This window comes from Phalacrocorax aristotelis, chromosome 26 (assembly GCF_949628215.1).
Source record: "Phalacrocorax aristotelis chromosome 26, bGulAri2.1, whole genome shotgun sequence".
NCBI classification, from domain to species: domain Eukaryota; kingdom Metazoa; phylum Chordata; class Aves; order Suliformes; family Phalacrocoracidae; genus Phalacrocorax; species Phalacrocorax aristotelis.
The window spans coordinates 2,493,238-2,512,266 of record NC_134301.1 but is presented as its reverse complement, the minus strand read 5'-3'; the positions used below and the strand labels follow the sequence as shown (position 1 = coordinate 2,512,266).

Genomic DNA, 19,029 nt, shown 5'->3' with positions numbered 1-19,029 from the left:
CCCCCGAGCTCCCTGCCGCTCTGGCAGCGGGGATTTGGTGCAGCTGAAGTGCTGACGCGTCAGACCTGAGTTGGGAGGTGACAGACCCACACAATCACCCGCCCTGCCAAAGCTCAGCGTGACCAGAAATAAGACCCTGGAGCACAGTTTTGGGTACAGTTTAGCTCTTTTATGGTACCTCCAGGCAGTCGCGGTCTCTGCAGTCTCTGTGAGTGCCCCAAGGCTGGGTGCCCCAATCCATAGGGTGACACTCAGCCACTGCTGGCGGAGCCGGTGATGGGATCCGGGTGGGCGACCCCTCCCAAGAGGCTATCGGGGTATGCAGCACCCTGATGACCTTGTGCACGGCCACCCCTGGCACGGGGCAAGTCCCTGGTGACGCAGCTCTTGTGCTCGACAGCGAGGAGAGGGTTGAGCTCGCTGAGCACCTCCTGGCTGATGGAGATCCCCACCAGGTACTGCCTGAGCAGCTCCCGCAGGCACTGGTTCCTCTGGCTCAGGGCTGCCCGCTCCCGCAGCAGCGCCTGCTCCTCCAGCTTCGCCTTGTTGAACCGCTGCCAGAAGCGCTCCAGCCCCACGTAGTCCCGCATGGCCTGGGTGAGAAGTGGGGAGGAGGGCAGGGGGTCCCCAGCCTGCCCACATGCCAGCCGGACCGTCCCGGAGGCCGGATCCTATCCCTTGCTCCCCTGCAGTAGTGTCTGGGACCCCGGCGTTGCCTCCTCACCTGGGCCAGGGGCTCCATGGGTGTCTCCTCGAGGACTCGCTGGGCATCTTGCTGCTCCCCCTCGGCCAGCGAGGAAGGGTAGAAAGGCAGCACCTTCTCCTCCTCCGTCTCCAGCCGGCGGCACATCTCGGCCAACCGCAGAATGCGCTGGGCCTGGGGAGGGTGTGAGTGAAGGCAGGGTGGGAGGGGACAGCAGCAGCTCCCCCGGTGCTCCCCCTACCCACAGGGTGCCGGCCTCACCTTCTCCACTACCCGCGCCAGTGCCGTCAGGGCAGCGCTGCTCTGCATGGTAAGCCTGGCCAGGCTGCCATGGGCCTTAGCCCTGGCCTGGTTCATCTCGCTCTTGAGCTCCTGGAGCTGCCTGAGGACCCTTTCCTTCTCCTCCCGCGCACGCTGGTTCTGCTCTTCACTCTCTCGGAGGTGAGCTGCGAGCTGGCCCTTGGCAGCTGTGACCAAGTCCTGGGGACAGGCGTAACGTGAGCAGCAGGATGGGGGTGTCTCTGCTCCCACAGCCGCCCCTGCGCTGTGCTGCAACCTGCAGCTTTTGCAGCTTTGTCGTCTGTGTCTCTATCTCCTTGGAGTTCTTCTCATCCTTCTGTTTCAGGACCTCAAAAGCGACCTTCTGGTGCTCGGTGGCCTCTGCGTAGCTCTGCATTGCCTGTTGGAACTGCTCCCAGAGCACCTCCGCCTTCCCGCCCAGCTGCATGCGGCTGTACTGCTTCTCCTGCAGGCTCTGGGACAGACACGGGTGTGGGTGACCCAGTGCCTCCCAAACCTCGTTGCGTGCTCTGCTTGCAAGCCCTAAAAAGCTTGTCACTGGTTCCTCCCCCTGCCTTGTTTTTGATGTCATCTCGGGCACTCTGGAAATTCAGCGTGGCCTCGTGGTCATTCTTGGCATAATTTTGCTCTGCGGCCAGCGCCACGTCCCGCAGGTAGCAGCTCTCTCGCTCATGCTGCTCAAGGATGGTCCTCCTGGGGAAAACATGGGGGAGCTGCTGGCAGAGGGAGGCCCAGCCGGGCTGTGAGGGGCTCAGCACCAGGACAGGACAGCTGGTGCGTGCCCTCTCCCCCTCTGTACCTCTCTGTCTCAAACTCCATCTCCAGGGCCTCCAGCTGGGCACTGTACCCCTCCTCCAGGCACACCAGGCGGCAGCGCTGGAGCTGCAGTAGGCGGTCAACGTTGTGCAGGTGGCTGCGCAGAGCCCGTGCGTGCTGCTCCTCTGCCTCCTCCAGGTCTGTGACCAGGGACTGCAGAGGTTGGGGGGGTCACGGGTGGGCCCTGGGGCCACCCCTGCCCAGCCAGCCCCTCACTCACCTCGATGACGCTGTCCTTGCAGTCCATCACCCGCGCAAAGGTCTGGCTGAGGATCTCGATGTCCTGGCGCAGCTCCTTGTCCTTGGTCTCCCGCAGCACCGCCCGCCACTGCGTGTGGAGCTTGTGGAGGTTCAGGGCACTGCTGTGCTCCTCCTTGGCCAGCTTGTCCTGCGCGGGGGCCACGAGTGGTGGGGAGGGGAGTCAGGGGATGGGCGGCACGTGGGGAAACGCGCTGCCAAGCCCCCCACCCCGGCCCCCACCCACCTTCAGGAACCGGGTGACCATCTCCCCCTTCATCTTGGCCGCCTCCTCCTGGGCCAGCGCTTGGCTCTGCAGCAGCAGGAGCCCGTCCTCCGCCGCCATGGGGGCTGCTGCCCGCGGGCCGCGCTTGGCCGGCATGGTGCCTGGGCACAGAGCGTGAGAACTGTGGTGGGAAGCCCAGGGTACCGGCCACGACCCCTGCAGGGACGACCCCCCCTCACCCCCCCACCCAGGCCCCATCTCCCCTCTGGCCACCCCCATGTCCTCCTGGGGTCTCCCCAGGCCCCCTCACTTTGGGGTACCCCCAAGCTCCATCGTCCCCACATCCCTCCGGTCCTCCCCCCCCGCACCTCGGCGTCCGCTCCCGCACCACGGGGGTCCCGCCCCCCCGAGTCCCGGTACCGGTCGCGCCCCCCAACACCCGGCCCAGCGGCCGGCGTCCCACCGGTCTCCTAGCAACCTGCACTTCCGGTTTGTGGGGGGAGCGGGGCCTCACTTCCGTCCGCAGCCAGACAGGCACCCCCTGGCTTGGAGGAGAGGCCTCGCAGCCCAAAGGGCGGGACCCGGCTGTCCAACGTCTCTCAGGCATTGGCCGGCGTGCCGAGAGCTGCCGCGGCGATTGGCGAGCGGGCGCCGCCGTGGGCGGGGCTTGGCGCCGGCGGGGTATATAAGGGCGCTGCGGCGGCAGGGCGCAGGGCCGGCGGGCGGGCGGCGAGAGCGGCAACGCTCTGCGCCGCCGCCATGCGCGAACGGAGGCCGGTACCGGCCGCCCCGGCCCGCTGCAAGCTAGTGCTGGTGGGCGACGTGCAGTGCGGCAAAACGGCCATGCTGCAGGTGCTGGCAAAGGATTGCTACCCTGAGGTGAGCCGGGACCGGGACCGAGCACCGGGGATCGGCAGCGGCACCGGCCGCTGACGCTCTCGGTGCCGTTGCAGACGTACGTGCCCACCGTGTTTGAGAACTACACGGCGTGTTTGGCCAGCGAGGAGCAACGGGTGGAGCTGAGCCTCTGGGACACCTCCGGTACCGGGGTGGGGGGGAGGAAGGTGCATGCACGGGGATGGGGGGGGTCCCTCCGGTACCGGGGGGTGCAGCGGGGCGGCCCCGGTCCCGGTGGCAGGTGATGGGATATTTGCAGGGGGAAGGTAACTTGGGGGTTGTGGGGGGGTGGCAGGCCTGGGGGGGCCCTGTCGGGGGGTTGCAGCAGAGGGAGCCGTGCAGTGGGGTCCCCGCAGTGGGGGGGGCTTGGTGGCCGCAGTGGGGTCACCTGGGGGGTGGGATGGTTCGGGGTGGGGGTACGCATCCCTGGGGCTGGGGGGCACAGGGGAGCCTGGCTCCTGAGGAGTCCCCGGGGACCGGCCCTGCGGGGAGGGCACAGGAGACAGGCTGGGGGGGGACGCGGGGCTGAGCCCTTTCCTGGTGGGGTCCCCCACACCGGGGTGAGCCCCCCAGGGAGGGTATGGGGTGCTGGGGCTCCTGTGCCCTCCCTGTGGGGCTGCCTGTCGATGGGGGGAATGGGGCATCCTGGTATCGCCCCTCCCTGGTCACCCCCAAAGGGCTGGGGGGCCGGGGCACCCTACCCTGGTGCTGCAGTGTCCCCCCCCGTCGGAGGGGGGGGTCCCCGCCACCCGCGGTCCCCACGTTGCTATGGCGATGCGCTGGCGCAGCCTCTTTGCTATTCCACGCACGGAGCGTCTGGGCTGCAAAACCCCTCCGAGGCCCGTTCGGGGGCGGCGATGGGGGGGGGGGGCACCCCGGCCACCCCCACACCCGAAGGGGCATCCCGCAGCCCCACGCACCGCCTCCCCCTGCAGTCCCCAGTGCGGTGCTGATAGCCCCGGTTCCCTGGGGACCCTGTGGGGGTGGCAGCCCCCCCCCCCCCATTCCTGGCTGCCCCCACCACCCCAGCCCGCTGGCAGGGCTCCCCAACGTGGGGGGGTGGCTGTTATATAAACACCACGGGATCCATTTCCCGCTGCCTCCTTAGGGGTGATGGCGATGCTAACGGGTTGCGGGGAGCGGAGGTGGTGTTCTGGGGGACCCTAGAGCTGTGTGCCCCCCACCCCAGCCTGGAGGGGGGGGCTGCGTCCCTTGGCAAGCACCTCCTGCCTGGGGGCCTGGGTGCTCTGAGGGGGTGCTGTGCAATGACACCCCTTTTTCTCCCAGGCTCTCCCTACTATGACAACGTGCGTCCCCTCTGCTACAGCGACTCAGACGCCGTCCTGCTCTGCTTTGACATCAGCCGCCCCGAGACCCTGGACAGCGCGTCCAAGAAGGTGGGGTGAGGGGGGAAGCCCCTCTGGAGGGGTGGCAAGGGGAGCTGTTTGGGGTCCCCTTGCACTGACGGTGGCTCTGCGCCCCTCACCCTGCAGTGGAAGACGGAGATCCTGGACTATTGCCCCAACACGCGGGTGCTGCTCATCGGCTGCAAGACGGACCTACGGACAGACCTGAGCACCCTGATGGAGCTCTCCCACCAGAAACAGGCACCCATCTCCTATGAGCAGGTTGGGGATGGTGGGGGGCAGCGGGGTCGCATGGGGGGGTGGGTTTGGGGTGCCGTGCTGGCCTCATGTAGGGTTGGGTTGCAGGGTTGCGCAGCGGCCAGGCAGCTGGGAGCCGAGAGCTACTTGGAGTGCTCGGCCTTCACCTCGGAGAAGAGTGTCCACAGCATCTTCCGGACCGTGTCCGGCATCTGCCTCAGCAAAGCTCCCCCGCAGCCCCCCAGAAGCCCTCCCCGCAGCCTCTCCAAGAGACTCCTGCACCTGCCCAGCCGCTCCGAGCTCATCTCTTCCACCTTCAAGAAGGAAAAAGCAAAAAGCTGCTCCGTCATGTGAAGGGGGGGACATGAAAGCCCCCAGCCCTCCTGACCCCCTAGGATGGGGTGGGGGGCTGGGCAGGGCTGCAGAGTCCCCCACAAGGAGGATGGGGTGCCTGCTGCCCTCCCATCTCATCGCTTCCCCTGCCAGCCCCCCCATCCTGGGGGGCAGCCCCCATGGAGCTGCCATGAGTAGGGGTCTGGGGGGGCCCAGGGGGCTGCTCAATAGCTACCCCCCAAACCCCAGGGTGGGGGGGCTCATCCACAGACTCATTCTGTTCCCCCAGTGCTGCCCCATCCCTCATCTGCTGCTTGGACCCGGGGACCCTGGTGGGGAGGGGGGCACCGGTGGGGGGCGCTGTTTTATGGACTGTCTGGGGTGGGGTGGGAATGTCTCTGTTCCATGTCAGTGTTATTAAAAAGCTTATTTATTATCAGAAATATAACACCCACCCACGTGCAGCGGGTGCCTGGTCCTGTGGTGTTTTTTGGGGGGGGGGGGCTTGGGGGGGTGGCAAATCCTGTGTTTGGGAGGGGTGTGTGTTGGGGTTTGGGTGTTGTTGGTGTTCACCCTGGGGCAGGGTCTGCCCTGTGTCACCAGTGCCAGCGAGGAAGGGTGGCGCTGCCGCTGATATCAGCTTGGGCTGTCACCCAGGGGTGGTGACACAGAGGGCAAAGTCCCTGGGGTGGGGGGGTAGCCCCCTGTCTGGGCTGGGGGGGCCCTGGGCCTCTCCTGCTTTCCCCCCAACGCCTACGTGGCATTGCCTGCACCCCCCCAGTTTGGGCATGGGGGGTGTGGGGTACGTGGGGACATTGCTATTGGGAGGGGTTAATTTGGGGGCGTCAGTGTCGCTGGGCGGCGGAGGGATCCGCGGGGCGCGGCGGTGCTGCCGTTCGGGCAGGCGCGGGGGCTGCTGGGAGTTGTAGTTCCGAGGCGGAGGCGGCCTCGCCTTCCCGGCGTGCCCCGCGGCGGACATGGCGGCGGGGCGGCGCTGAGGCCTGGGCCCGCGGGCGGCGGCGGTGAGCGCGGGCAGGGCCGGGGGGGCGCCGGGGACCCCGGGCTCGAGGGGCTGGGGGACTCCGCTACCGCGTCACTTGGGCTGCACTCCCGCACCGGGCACGCAGGGCAGGGCCTGGATCCCCGGCTATCCCGGTCCCCACGGGCCTCCCGGGTCCCCTGCACCCCGCCTGGGTCCCGCAGTCCTCCTTGCTCCCTCTCCCGGTCTCCTGTGTCCCTCCCCGGTTCCCCCGGCCCTCCCTAGGTCCCCTGCGTCCACCCCACCCGGGTCCCCCAGCCTTCCCTGCTCCCTCTCCGGGTCTCCCCGCCGTCCTCGGGTCCGCTGTGCCCCCCCAGCCCTCCTTGCTACCTCCCAATGTCTCTATGCACCCCCGTCTCCGTGTCTCCCAGCCATCCCTGCGTCTCCACAGCCCCCCAGCACCCTCCCCAAGTCCCCTGTGCCTCTCCCCGGGTTCCGCAGCTCTCCCCAGGGCCCTTGTGCGCCTTCCCGGGTCCCGCACCCCTCCCTGCTTCCCTCTCACTTCCCCAGCCCTCTCCGAGTCTTCCCAGCACCCTCTCCAGGTCCCCTGTGCCCCCCCGCCAGGTTTCCCCAGCCCTCTCTGCTCTCTCCCTGGGTCCCCCAGCTCTCCCTGGCTCCCCTGTGCTCCCCCTGCCCCGGGGCCCCCAGCCCTCCCCGCTCCCTCCTGGGATCCTCCCCCGATCCCCTGCTCCATCTGACCCTCTGCCCCCCAGATGGCCGGAGAGCTGACGGACAAGAAGGACCGGGATGCGTCCCCTGCTAAGGAGGAGAGGAAGCGCTCCCGCTCCCCTGACAGGGACAGGGACCGGGATCGGGATAGGGATCGTGACCGGGACCGCAAGGGTTCCCCCCCCAAGGACAGGAAGCGGCACCGGTCCCGGGACAGGAGACGAGGCAGCCGGTCGCGGTCCCGCTCCCGGTCCAAGTCGACAGAGAGGTGAGGGGTGTTACAGGGGCCTCCCCAGCTTTTTCGGGAAGAACTCTCCTGCTGTCATATGCGCGTAAAGGCCCCACAACGGGGCAGGTGCGGTGGCTGGGCTGGGGCCGCACTGTGACTGCCCCGCTCCACAGGGATCGCCGGCACAAAGAGCGGGACCGGGACCGGAGCAAGAAGGACCGGGAGCGGGAGAAAGATGGACACCGGCGGGACAAGGACAGGAAGCGGTCGAGGTGAGCCCCCTATCTTATTGGGGTGACCCCAGTCTTCCGTAAGCACGCCAGTGCTGTTCCCTGTAGGGAGCGTTGTCCTGGGTGCGAGCGGGATTCGGTGGGGACGGGGTGACACTGAGGCTGTGTTTGGTACCTGATTTCTCCTCGTTTCGCTGGGAAGCTTGTCCCCAAGCAGGGGCAAGGACTCAAAGTCCCGGAAGGAGCGGGACTCACGGAAGGTGGAGGAGGAGGAGGAGAATGCCCTGAAGAAGGAGAAGGTGAGGAAGGCACAGAGGGGGCTTGGCTGGGAATGGCTTCTGGGCAGGGATCGCTCTGGTGAGGCAAAGGGTCCCCGTTGGGGGCTGCCAACGGTCCGGCCCCACTTTCACAGGCCCAGCCCCTGTCCTTGGAGGAGCTGCTGGCTAAGAAGAAGGCTGAAGAGGAGGCAGAAGCCAAGGTAGGAGCAGAAGTTGTCTCCTGCATCGGGACTCTCCCGTATGGTGCCTGTGGTACGGGATGGATGTTTGGGGCGGTGATCCTGTCCTGGGGCAGCCCCAGCAGTGAGGGGGTCATTGCCGGGCCCGGTGTGAGCCGTGCTCTCTCCTGCCCCAGCCCAAGTTCCTGTCCAAGGCGGAGAGGGAGGCCGAGGCCTTGCGGCGGCGGCAGCAGGAGGTGGAGGAGCGGCAGCGTCTGCTGGAGGAGGAGAGGAAGAAGAGGAAGCAGTTCCAGGAGATGGGGAGGAAGATGCTGGGTAAGGTGTTGTCCCATGGCAGTCTGCCTGGCTGTGAGGCGCTGGGGCAGGACCCCCTGGAGCCCCCCAGCCCTGGTGGGGGAGTGCATGGCTCTGAGCCCCTTCCCCTGCTCCCCAGAAGACCCCCAGGAGCGTGAGCGCAGGGAGCGCCGGGAGCGCATGGAGCGGGAGACCAACGGCACGGAGGATGAGGAGGGCAGGCAGAAGATTCGGGAGGAGAAAGATAAGAGCAAAGAGCTCCACGCCATCAAGGTAGCGCTGGGGACCATGCTGGGGTGGTGGGGGGCTGGGTTTCCACCCCACTGATCTTCTCCCGCCCACAGGAGCGTTACCTGGGAGGAGTGAAGAAGCGGAGACGCACGCGGCACCTGAATGACCGCAAGTTCGTCTTTGAGTGGGACGCGTCGGAAGATACGTCCATCGATTACAACCCCCTGTGAGTGGTGGGGTGCCCCTGGGGCTGGGGGTACTCCTGGGGGTGCAGGGTGGCCTGAGCCCCGCCCCTGATGCTCCACCCCCCCGCTCAAGGTATAAGGAGCGGCACCAAGTGCAGCTGCTGGGCCGGGGCTTCATCGCAGGGATTGACCTGAAGCAGCAGAAACGGGAACAGTCACGCTTCTACGGGGACCTGATGGAGAAGAGGCGGACGCTGGAGGAGAAGGAGCAGGAGGAGTGAGTGCACGCGAGGGGAGCTGGGAGGGCGCCGAGGGGTGTTTGGGGTTCTGGCTGCCTCTGCTTGGCCAGGGTGCAGAGCTGGGGGGTGGCTCTGGGCTGCAGAACGTCCTTCTGATGGGTGGCAGGACGATTCCAGCCTCCCCAGAGGCACAGAGTGAGCCCTGTCCCCTTCTTCGCCCCCACCCAGAGCCCGGCTGCGGAAGCTGCGGAAGAAGGAGGCCAAGCAGCGCTGGGACGACCGGCACTGGTCCCAGAAGAAGCTGGACGAGATGACAGACAGGGACTGGCGCATTTTCCGCGAGGATTACAGCATCACCACCAAGGGGGGCAAGATCCCCAACCCTATCCGCTCCTGGAAGGACTCGTCCCTGCCCCCCCACATCCTGGAGGTCATCGACAAGTGCGGCTACAAGGTGGGCATGGGGAGGGGGGCTGCTGCCAGGCCCTGACAGCCCTCGGTGGAGCTGGGTGGAGGGGAAAAGGGCTGGCTCTTGGGGTTGAGTCTTTGGGGGGGTGAGGAAGGGAAGTTCTGCTCCCAAACCTGCCGCTCCCCTCGCCAGGAGCCCACCCCCATCCAGCGCCAGGCGATCCCCATCGGCCTGCAGAACCGCGACATCATTGGCGTGGCTGAGACCGGCAGCGGCAAAACTGCAGCTTTCCTCATCCCGCTGCTGGTGTGGATCACCACCCTGCCCAAGATCGATCGGTAGGTGGGACGGGGCAGGGTGCCAGGGCGACGCTGCAGAGGGTGGTGAGCACGGCACCGTGGGTGACATGGCTGTGCCCTGCCATGCTGCAGGATTGAGGAGTCAGACCAGGGTCCCTACGCCATCATCCTGGCCCCCACCCGAGAGCTGGCCCAGCAGATTGAGGAGGAAACCATCAAGTTTGGGAAACCTCTGGGCATCCGCACGGTGGCCGTGATCGGAGGCATCTCCCGCGAGGACCAAGGTTTCCGCCTTCGCATGGGCTGTGAGGTGAGTGTTGGCCCCTGGGGAGGACAGTGAGGGGACCTTGGGGTGGCCAGGCTGCGGGCACCAACCCTCCTGGTCCCCCAGATCGTCATCGCCACGCCAGGACGCCTCATCGATGTGCTGGAGAACCGATACCTGGTGTTGAGCCGATGCACCTACGTGGTGCTGGACGAGGCGGATCGCATGATCGACATGGGCTTTGAGCCTGACGTGCAGAAGATCCTGGAGCACATGCCCGTCACCAACCAAAAACCTGACACCGACGAGGCCGAGGACCCCGAGAAGATGTTGGCCAACTTTGAGTCAGGGAAGCACAAGTACAGACAGGTGGGTGCAGGCAGGAGACTTGGGGCGTTGTTGTGGGTGCTCCCACGGGGCTGAGCATGGTCCGTGGGGTGGAGAGGGCACAGCCTGGGGCCGAGGGAGCGCAGCTGCATTCCTGCCCCACAGGGGATGTTGCTCACGACCCCGTTCTCTCACAGACCGTCATGTTCACGGCCACCATGCCGCCGGCGGTTGAGCGCCTGGCCCGCAGCTACCTCCGTCGTCCGGCTGTAGTCTACATCGGCTCCGCCGGCAAACCCCACGAGCGGGTGGAGCAGAAGGTCTTCCTCATGTCGGAATCGGAGAAGAGGTGCGGAGGGGGCCACTGGGATGGGCTGGAGTGGGAGGATGGGTCTTGGGGGTGGTGTTGGGGGAAATTTGGGGGTGAGGGAGCTCTGGGAGAGGGACTCTGGAGAGTGGAGAGGCTGCTGTGGGACACCTCAGCCTCTCCTTGACCAACTGTCCTCCTCCCCAACAGGAAGAAGCTGTTAGCCATCCTGGAGCAGGGCTTCGACCCACCCATCATCATCTTCGTCAACCAGAAGAAGGGTTGCGACGTGCTGGCGAAGTCTCTGGAGAAGATGGGGGTGAGTCTGGGCTGGGCCGGAGTCTCCCCTCTTTGGGTGTGGCGGGTGGGGGTTGGGCCGAGCCCCTGCACCCCCATCCCCACGTGGAGACCCCACAACACAGCTCCGGGCACCACCAGCCCCCCGCTGATGCCCTCCTTGTCTTGCAGTACAACGCCTGCACCCTGCACGGCGGCAAAGGCCAGGAGCAGCGAGAGTTTGCCCTCTCCAACCTGAAGGCCGGGGCCAAGGACATCCTGGTGGCCACGGACGTGGCCGGACGCGGTATCGACATCCACGACGTCTCCATGGTTGTCAACTACGACATGGCCAAGAACATCGAGGGTGAGTCGGGGCCGGCCTGGGGGGCTGCGGGGCGCGGCGGGGGCTGCCTGGCACCGGTGCTGCCTGCGCCGAGGCCCTGCCTGACCCCGCCGCCCCCCTGCAGATTACATCCACCGCATCGGGCGGACGGGCCGAGCGGGGAAGAGCGGCGTAGCCATCACCTTCCTCACAAAGGAGGATTCTACCGTCTTCTACGACCTGAAGCAGGCCATCCTGGAGAGCCCGGTGTCCTCCTGCCCGCCCGAGCTGGCCAACCACCCCGACGCCCAGCACAAGCCTGGCACCATCCTCACCAAGAAGCGGCGGGAGGAAACCATCTTCGCCTGAGTCCCCAGGGCCAGTGTCCCCCTCTCGGTCACCCTTTTGGGGTCGATGGGACCAGCGGGGCCGGGGGCTGCCAGGACTTGTCTGGCCGCTCTTTTCCCAGACCCCCAGACCCCTGTGCAGCCGGGACTGCCGACAGCAGAGACTGGAGCTGGGACTGTCCCAAAATATCCCCCCTGCTCTCCCAGTCCTCCTCCCCACCTTCCCCACCGACCGGTGGAGCTGCCAGAGGCTGTTTGGGGGCAGGTTCCTCCCTGCCCGCCTGCTGCCGGAGCAGGGCTGGTGCTGGGCTTCGCGTGCTGGTTTTTAGGCAGGGCTGTCCCAGGAGCTGTGTTCACTTCATCCCTTTTTTAGCTGAAACTCCAGGCTGCAGGAATAAACCCGCAGCTGCGTTGCTGGAAGGATGTTGCCTCCTCGTGCTCTCCATTCCTACAGTGCCGCCAGCCCCTGGGTGCCATCTCCCCGCACCCAGAGGTGCCGGTGAGCCAGCAGCGCCCCTAAGGGGGGAGCCTTTGGGTGCTCAGCACCCACCAGTGCTGGGCCCTTTCCCCCGCCAGTCCCCCACCAGGCTCAATGTCCCCATGTGTTGGTGTCCCCTGTGTCGTGTCCCCCCCCCCGAGACACAGACACCGGCACCTCCGAGCACTCTTGTGTTTCTGAAACTGGTTACAGGGAAATCAGTGCTTTCTACAAAAGAAATTATAACAAATCTGTGGCCCCCACCCGTTCCCCCTGCCGGCGCGGGCCGGCTCCCTGCAAAGGGCCCCGGGGGGGCTCGGCCCAGCGCCGGGACCCTCTGCCGAGCAGCCCCCGGCCGAGGGCGGTGGGTGCTGTATTTACAGGACTGTGCGGTGACGGCTACGTGGGGAGGGGGTCGGTGGGGACGGGGCAGCGAGTGCAGGCGTGGAGCAGCCCCCCCCCACCATGCAGGGTCTGGCTGCCCCCCTCTGTCCCCCCGTCCCTGGGGGAGGAAGCGGTTTGGCTGCGGTGACTGGGGTGGGGAGAAATGGGTGCAGAGCAAAGCGACTGGTGTGGCCCCCTCCTCCTGGGGGTCCCATGCAGGGGCAGGGGAGGGGGGAGCAGGCACGTTCCCCTTCTTCCTCGGGTCTGCGCAGGGTGGGGGATGCTGCTAAAACTGTCCCCCCCACCCCATTACCTGGCCCACAGGTCTTTGAGGGGGAGGCACCCTCTGTGTATGGCAGCTGCCCAGCGGGGAATGAGACAGCCTGCGATGCAGGGGCCAGGCGGGGAAACTGAGGCAGGGAGAAGGCATGTGGCTGCCCCCAGGTCCCCAGGAGCTGGGGAGGGGGGGTCCTGGGGCATCCTGGCTGCCGGCCCCCCTCCCTGTGCTTATGGCTGAAGACGTGCCCGGGGGCCGGGCGCGAGGAAGCTGCCGGTGCGGAGGAGTTCCCCAAGAGAGGGAGATTGTCTGAGCACCCCCAGCATAGGGCTGGGGCGAGGCAGGGAGCGCTCGGGGTCGGGGGGCCGGTTCCCAGCCGTGCCCCCCCTCCCCACCCCTAATAGCTGTCCTTGGCCCAGGGCCGGCTGCGCTGCCAGTTCCTGTCGTGGTTGCGCTCGGTTTGGCGATCTGGCGTGCCAGGGCCCTGCAGCCCGCTGTTATGGTGCCGGTGGGGCTGGTAGAGGTCGGGGTAGGGGTCTGCGTACTCCTCTTCCTCCAGGTGCCGGGAGCTGCGCTGGGACGTGGCCCCCCAGGGCTGGGGTGAGGTTTCCCCCGCCTCATCGGACGGCATCAGGCTGTCGTGCTCCAGCGGCGAGTGCTCCCCTCGCTCCCCCAGCAGCTGCTGGCTCTGCGGGTAGGGACGGGGCTGCGGGGACGGCACGGGGGGGCTGCGTCCCACCCTGATCTGTACGCCCCGTGCTGGCCACCTCCAGGGAGCCGGGGAGGGGGCTTAGGGGTACCTGCAGGCCCGGGAGGCCGGTGGGCGAGGGCACGGCATGGGAGGCGTGCGGTGGATGGTGTGTGGCACGCCAGTACACCTCTAGGTACTCGGCCAGGTGCTCGCAGGCATCCTCCAGCTGGTTCTCATCCAGGATGACATCAAAGAGCTCCTGGGGGGTGGGTGAGGGGTCAGGGGTGGCTTGGGGACCCCCCCAGGGCATCCCCGGCGGGGGGGGGACCGTCCTGGGCATCCCTGGGGTGGGGGGACCTGCCAGCTCACCGGGGGACACTGCACCAGCTTGTCGGCCGCCATCATCTGCACGTTGAGGTGCTTCACCTGGGACTTGCCACGGGACTTGATGAGCCGCTGCAGGACCTGGGGAGGGGAGAGGAGGGTGATGGCAACGTGGGGTGCAGCCAGGGCCCCCCCCAAACCACAGTCACCCTTCACCTTGGGCGAGGACACCTTGACGTAGACAATGATGGGAGCCAGCGAGGTCTTGGCCAGCTGGGCCGGGTGGTTGATGGTGTCGGCGTCCAGCACCACCAGCTGCAGGGACTTGGCCAGCTCGAAGATACGCTCGATCTCGCTCTGCACCTCGGCTGGGGAGGGGCGACAAGGGGTGGGTGTGTGAGGCTGGGCTGGCCCCTGGGGGTTCCCTGCACCCCAGGGCGAGCCTGGTCCCTCACCGATGCTGGAGCGGGTGGTGGAGCGCTCCAGGATGGCCTGCTTGCCCAGGTTGTTGAGGATAGAGCGTTTGGCCAGGGAGAGGTCAGCCGTGATGTGGGTGATGGAGATCCTGGGGGACAAAGGGACTGCGATGGGGACCTGGGTATCCCCCCCCGGGCCATGGGGGGTCCTGGTGAAGGGAGAGGGTCTCACCTGCCGTCAAATCTGTGCTTGAGGAAGTCGAAGAGGGCTTTCTGCATCATGTCGGTGACCTGCCGGCAGGGCCGCCAGCCCGGTGAGCCGGCAGCAGATGGCACTGGCAGGGAGGTGGCAGCCGCCCGGCGCCCTGCCAGCAGCCCTTGGCCCCGCCATCTGCTCGCCACTGGCACAGGACGGGCAGGCAGGGGACAAGGGGTGCAGGCCACCACCATGGGGGTGCAGTGGGCCCCCCCCCACCCCATGGTCCCCCCATACCTCATATCCTTTCAGCGAGGGCCCCACCAGCACCACCGGCCGCATGGAGGGGACCACGTCGTAGGGCGGGATGTGCTGTGTCTACGGGGGGGGACACAGGGACACCTCAGCGCCCTGCGCTCCTGCCCACAGGTAAAAAGGGGGCAACGAGCCTATTCCAGAGAATCCCAGCGTCCTGGAGCCCCCCCAGCCCCATAACTGGGGGCAGGGGGTCTCTACGCCCACCCGCTCCACCCCAGAAGTGGCTGCACTCAGCCCTGCCTGCAGCCCCCTCCCCATCTCCCCTGGCTGGAGCACAGCCCTACCCGGGGCACAGCCCTGCCCTGGGGACTCACCTGCTTCTGCTTCTGCTTGGCTTGGGGAGAGGAGAGAAGAGACAGAGGTTGGTGACAGTGAAGGGGGGACCCTCCCAGGACCCCCCCAGACCAGGACTTGCCCTTACCTAAGGAAGGGGGAGGCGATCGCCGGTTCCCACTGTCGCCGAGGCCCGAGGCGTTGCCAGCTCTCCTGGGGGAGGAGGAGGGTGAGTGAGTGTTGCGGGTTCTTGGGGGGGTCTGGGGGGGTCCAGTCCCTACCTGGCTTTCTGCTCCTGCTTGAGCCTCATGGCTTCCAGGCGCTGGGGGCTGGGATGAAGGCGATGTCCCCCCCCTCCTTCACTAGGCGCCCGATCCACCAGTCATTGCTGTATTTCTGGGCAAGGGCAGGGCAGGGGTGAGGCCGAGGGGGATCCCTGTCCCTGTCCCCAGCACCCCCCAGCACCCCAACTCACCTCCTTGATGTGCAGGAAATCTTTGGCTTCAAAGTTGATGGCAGCTCCCTGCACTGGGCACTCCTCGTCCAGCGCCCCGCAGTAGCTGACATTGGTGCGCACGGCAAAGGCAACCGGCTTGTGCTGGGGATGGTGACGGGTGCTTAGCGCTCCCGGGCCCCCCCAGCCCTGCCCGGGGCTGTGCCCTGGGTGTCCGTGTGTCCTCCCTCCCTGGTACCTTGGCCCTCTCGAGCTGCTGCTGGGCCTGGCTCTCCACCTCGCGCCGGGCGCCCTCGCGGTCCTCGTCCAGGGACACGTCGGAGTCCAGGGACGGGCGGCTGGTGTAGGAGTCTGCCGAGCCCTGGGAGGATGGGGCTGAGTGCTGGGGGGCTGCGGGGACCCCCGCAAAGAGGGACCTCCACCCTGAGGTGGTGCCAGCCCGGGGAGGGGACCCCGCTGATCTGCAGCCCACAGCCCCTTCCAGCTTTCAGGGGTCCATGTGGCATCAAGCCAGGTGAACACGGGTGGCATCGCCCAGCGTGGCTGCCCTGGGGTGCAGCCCCTGCGTCCTTGCAGGGGGAGCCATGGGTGGAGACCCCCGCAGTCCCGGGGAGGGCCGGGCTGGGTGCAGGTGTCCCAGTCCCCCTAGGGATGTGGGCTTGCTGCAGCCGCCCCCCACCCTGGGGTGCCGGGCAGGTGCTCGGCGCAGTCCCCCGGCCCCCCCCCCACCCCGCCGGTAATTACCCGTCGCCTGCTGCGCCGGAACAGGCGCAGAAGCTGCGGTGAAATATTTATAGGTCCCTGGATGTGGCTGAGCCCCCCCGGCCCCCCCAAGGCCCCCTGGCCCTGCCAGGCTGAGCCCGGCGCCGCTGCCCAGCACCGCCCCCACCCCCCCACCCCGGACACGGGACCCCCTCCCCCCCCCACATCCCACCTCGCGCACATGGGGCGGGGGGAAGGGCCTGGGCCCCCCCACCCCAACGCAGGCAATATGGTTTCCCAACGTGGCCCCCCCCAACATGGCCTCCCCAGCACGGCACCCCCAGCATCGTCACCGCCCCCCCCCGAGCATCTTTCCCCCCTCCAGCATCCCCAGCACGGCGCCCCACTACAGCGTCTCCTCCACCCAGCACGACCCCCCCCATGCAGCCCCCAGCCCGGAGCATCGGCCCCCGCGGGGTCCCCGGCCATGGGGGTCGGGCTGTTCCCCCCCCCCCGTTCGGTTCCGGTCCCGGCGGCACCTGCCCGAGGGGGAGGCGAGACCAGCGGGGGCGGTGGGGAACAAAGGGCCAGGGGGCCGGCAGAGCCCCCCCACACCGGGCACGAACCCCTGCACCAGGCACGGCCAACCCCACCCCGCCCTGCACCGGGCACAGTCCCCGGTGCGCAATCACCGCCCCCCGGGGCGCAGCCCCCCCCACCCCCGACCGCGGCCCCCCCCGGTACCGGGGCCGGTACCTCGTTGAGCAGGAAGGTAGCGCTGGAGTCAGAAAACGACATAGACGGGGCGAGCCGAGCCGAGCCGCCCGCGCCCCCCCCGCCCAGCTCCGGTACCGGCACCGGCTCCGGTTCCCGCTACGGCTCGGGCTCCGGCTGGCCCTGCCCGCTCCGCCGCGCCGCCGCCGCCGCCGCCGCCCCTCCCCGCCCCTCCCCGCCCCCGCCTCCCGCCGCTCCCCCGGGGCGCACGGAGCCGCCCCCGCCGGCTCAACCTGGGGGTTGGGGGTCGCGGTCTCCCCTGCCCGGGGTTGGCGGGGGGGGCTCCGGTCCCTCTCCGGTGGGACCGCACTGGCAGCCGGGGGGGCCGAGCAACCCCGGTGCCGTGCACCGGGACGGGGTCCCGGGGCAGCTCCCGGGGGAGGCGGGGGGTAGTTTGCAAAGACAGCAGCTCCCGGCGGGGGTCGGGGGTGTCCCCTGGCGGCGGCGGAGGGGCCGTGGCGCCTCCCGGAGCCCGCGGCCGGGGGTCCCGGGGCGGCGGCGGGGGGGGGGTGTGTGTCCCCGTGGGTACCTCCATGCTCCGGTGTGGCGGCCCCCGTCCTGCCCCGAGCCGGTAGCAGCCCCGTCTGCAGGGCGAGCCCTGCGGCGGGGCCGGAGCCGCTCCCGCCCCCCCGCCGCGCCCCCCCCCCCGCCCCCGAGGAGGGGGGGCAGCGGCGGGCCCCGGGGGACCGGCCCGGCCCGCCCCGTTACCGTGCAATGGGACGGGCACCGGCGGGACAGGCCCGGGACGGCTTGGGCCTGGACCGGGGGGCCGAGGGGCAGAGCTCGGCGGGGCGGGGGGCTCCGGGCAGCGGCGGGACCGGCCGCGGGCACCAAGCACCGGGCCCCGAGCACCGGGCCCCGAGCACCGGGCACCGGCCCCGGTACCGGCAGCGCGGCGGGGCCGGGCCGGGCCCTCTCCGAGGTGCTGAAGGGGCCGCGCCGGGTGCGGGGCGGGGGGTCCTCGGGGGTACCGGGAGGCACCGGGGGGGGGGCAGTTGCTACCCTGGGAGGGAAACGGGATGCTCGGGCCACTCTGCGCTCCCCCGGGGCCGCCCCTACCGGAACCCCCCGCCCTCCTCGGGTCTGCCCCGGTACCCTCCGCCCCCGCCGGCGGCCGGGACGGGGTAAACCGGAGCAGGGCGGCGGGGGACGGCGAGGAGCGGGGGTCCGTGTCCCCCTTCCCGGGCAGCGCGGGGAGGCGACCCGATGCCGGCTGATGGACCGGGCGGGGCAGCACAGCGGACCCCCTCCCTCCCCGTTCCCCCTCCGGTGCCTCAGTTTCCCCGGGCGCCCCCCCCGCCTCCCCCCGCGCCGCAGTGCCGGTGCCCGGCGCCCGGCCCGGCCCTGACGCAGCACTCGCTATTTTTAGCCACGGGGAGCGGCTGTTGCGATGCTACCGGCGCCCGGTGCCGGCCCCCAGGCCCGGTCCTGGGGGAGCGGCGGGGCGGGGGCGGCCGCCCGGATCCCCCCCCCCCCGCCCGGTGCAGGGGTTGGGGCGGGGGAGCTCGGCCGCTCCCCTCCCGGTCCGTGCCTTAATGCGGAGCCGCAGCGCCGTTGCCCCCGGGAGCGAACCGCGGCGGAGGGGGGGGCCGGGGCTGGCGGGGCTGCCCCGCCCCGGTGCCGGTACCGGCCCGCTCACCTGCCTGCGGAGGATGCTGGAGGTGGTGTCGGACGAGGTGCTGCCGTCCGAGCGCTTGAAGCGGCTCTTGCGCTTCGGGAGCCTCCGGGGGCTCTGCGGGGGGGAGCGGCCGGTGACCACCGGGAGGCACCGGGCGGCGCGGCCCCGCCGCTGCGCTGCCACCGGCAGCACCCCCGCGCTGCGAGCAGCACCGAACCGGACCGCACCGGACCCGCGGCGGCCGGGAGGGCTCACCTGGAAGGAACCGGGAGCGGTGGGCTGTGCCGGGGCTGACATGCCCGGCGGCACCCACCGGAGCCCCCGGGATCCCGGCGGGGCCGCCCCGCACCGGACCGCGGCGCTCCACCGGGAAGGGCCGCGCCGCCGCCGCCGCCGCCGCCACTGCCGCGCTCCGCATCACACGGGGCCGCCGGGGCGTCCCGGCCGTCCCCGCCCCCGCCTGCCCGCCCCCGCGCCCATCCCCGTGGCGTCCGGCCCGCGCCCCCGCAGCTGGGCAGCCACCGGGCGGGGGTGGGGGGCACCGGGGATAGACCCTCCCCGCAACCCGCGGTGCTGCGGGGACAGTGCGGGCGGCACCGGGAAAGCGGAGCCCCTGGGCAGCCGCCGCCGAGACCACGCGTGTTCGGGATGCGGGAGCCCCGCCGCCCGCATCCCACCGGGACGGGTCCCGCGGCCGCCGTGCCCCCCCCGCCCGGGGGTGTCTGCCCCCCACGGCGGGTACCTGCCCCCATATAACCCCGCGAGGGGCAGATGAGGCCGTGAGGGGTGCGCGGCCCACCCGCACACTCGCCCCACGGCCCGTGTCCCCACTGGGGGGGTCGGATCCGGCCCAGCGCCGCGGTGCTGCAGCATCACCGCA

The 19,029-nt window shown here is 69.4% G+C and overlaps 4 protein-coding genes across 6 annotated transcripts; 2 read left to right on the top strand and 2 right to left on the bottom strand.

The window, feature by feature from the left end:
* Positions 1-151: 151 nt before the first annotated feature.
* DRC2 (dynein regulatory complex subunit 2) lies at positions 152-2,860 on the bottom strand. 2 transcript variants are annotated; one of them, XM_075075541.1, is made up of 9 exons: positions 2,761-2,860; positions 2,304-2,443; positions 2,040-2,207; positions 1,803-1,972; positions 1,558-1,696; positions 1,260-1,457; positions 965-1,183; positions 725-877; positions 152-593 (listed from the first exon to the last, which is right to left on the bottom strand). In XM_075075541.1, exons 2-9 carry the CDS (start codon positions 2,436-2,438, stop codon positions 252-254), a joined length of 1,524 nt encoding a protein of 507 aa, XP_074931642.1. In that variant the 5' UTR covers positions 2,439-2,443; positions 2,761-2,860; the 3' UTR covers positions 152-251. The 2 variants fall into 2 exon arrangements, with proteins under 2 accessions (XP_074931642.1, XP_074931640.1); XM_075075539.1 differs by lacking the exon at positions 2,761-2,860 and adding an exon at positions 2,703-2,754.
* Positions 2,746-5,579, top strand: RND1 (Rho family GTPase 1). The gene is made up of 5 exons (XM_075075542.1): positions 2,746-3,161; positions 3,236-3,323; positions 4,467-4,576; positions 4,673-4,807; positions 4,892-5,579. Exons 1-5 carry the CDS (start codon positions 3,042-3,044, stop codon positions 5,135-5,137), a joined length of 699 nt encoding a protein of 232 aa, XP_074931643.1. The 5' UTR covers positions 2,746-3,041; the 3' UTR covers positions 5,138-5,579.
* A 438-nt stretch (positions 5,580-6,017) lies between these two features.
* Positions 6,018-11,664, top strand: DDX23 (DEAD-box helicase 23). Of its 2 annotated transcripts, none has more exons than XM_075075725.1 (17): positions 6,018-6,138; positions 6,869-7,092; positions 7,227-7,325; positions 7,486-7,582; positions 7,696-7,761; positions 7,917-8,055; positions 8,177-8,307; positions 8,379-8,491; positions 8,584-8,727; positions 8,918-9,143; positions 9,291-9,436; positions 9,530-9,707; positions 9,789-10,031; positions 10,187-10,338; positions 10,507-10,615; positions 10,765-10,939; positions 11,043-11,664. In XM_075075725.1, the coding sequence occupies exons 2-17, from the start codon at positions 6,869-6,871 to the stop codon at positions 11,264-11,266; spliced, it is 2,466 nt and encodes an 821-aa protein (XP_074931826.1). In that variant the 5' UTR covers positions 6,018-6,138; the 3' UTR covers positions 11,267-11,664. The 2 variants fall into 2 exon arrangements, with proteins under 2 accessions (XP_074931826.1, XP_074931825.1); XM_075075724.1 differs by having other exon boundaries at positions 8,174-8,307.
* Positions 11,665-11,900: 236 nt separating this feature from the next.
* CACNB3 (calcium voltage-gated channel auxiliary subunit beta 3) lies at positions 11,901-18,588 on the bottom strand. Its single transcript, XM_075075733.1, is given in 15 exon segments — positions 11,901-13,071; positions 13,184-13,333; positions 13,444-13,539; positions 13,615-13,766; positions 13,854-13,963; positions 14,047-14,105; positions 14,308-14,388; positions 14,643-14,662; positions 14,750-14,814; positions 14,883-14,937; positions 14,940-14,997; positions 15,077-15,199; positions 15,294-15,416; positions 18,171-18,263; positions 18,405-18,588. Coding segments are annotated over 15 exon segments (1,518 nt in total). The 5' UTR covers positions 18,447-18,588; the 3' UTR covers positions 11,901-12,780.
* Between the last annotated feature and the right edge of the window lie 441 nt (positions 18,589-19,029).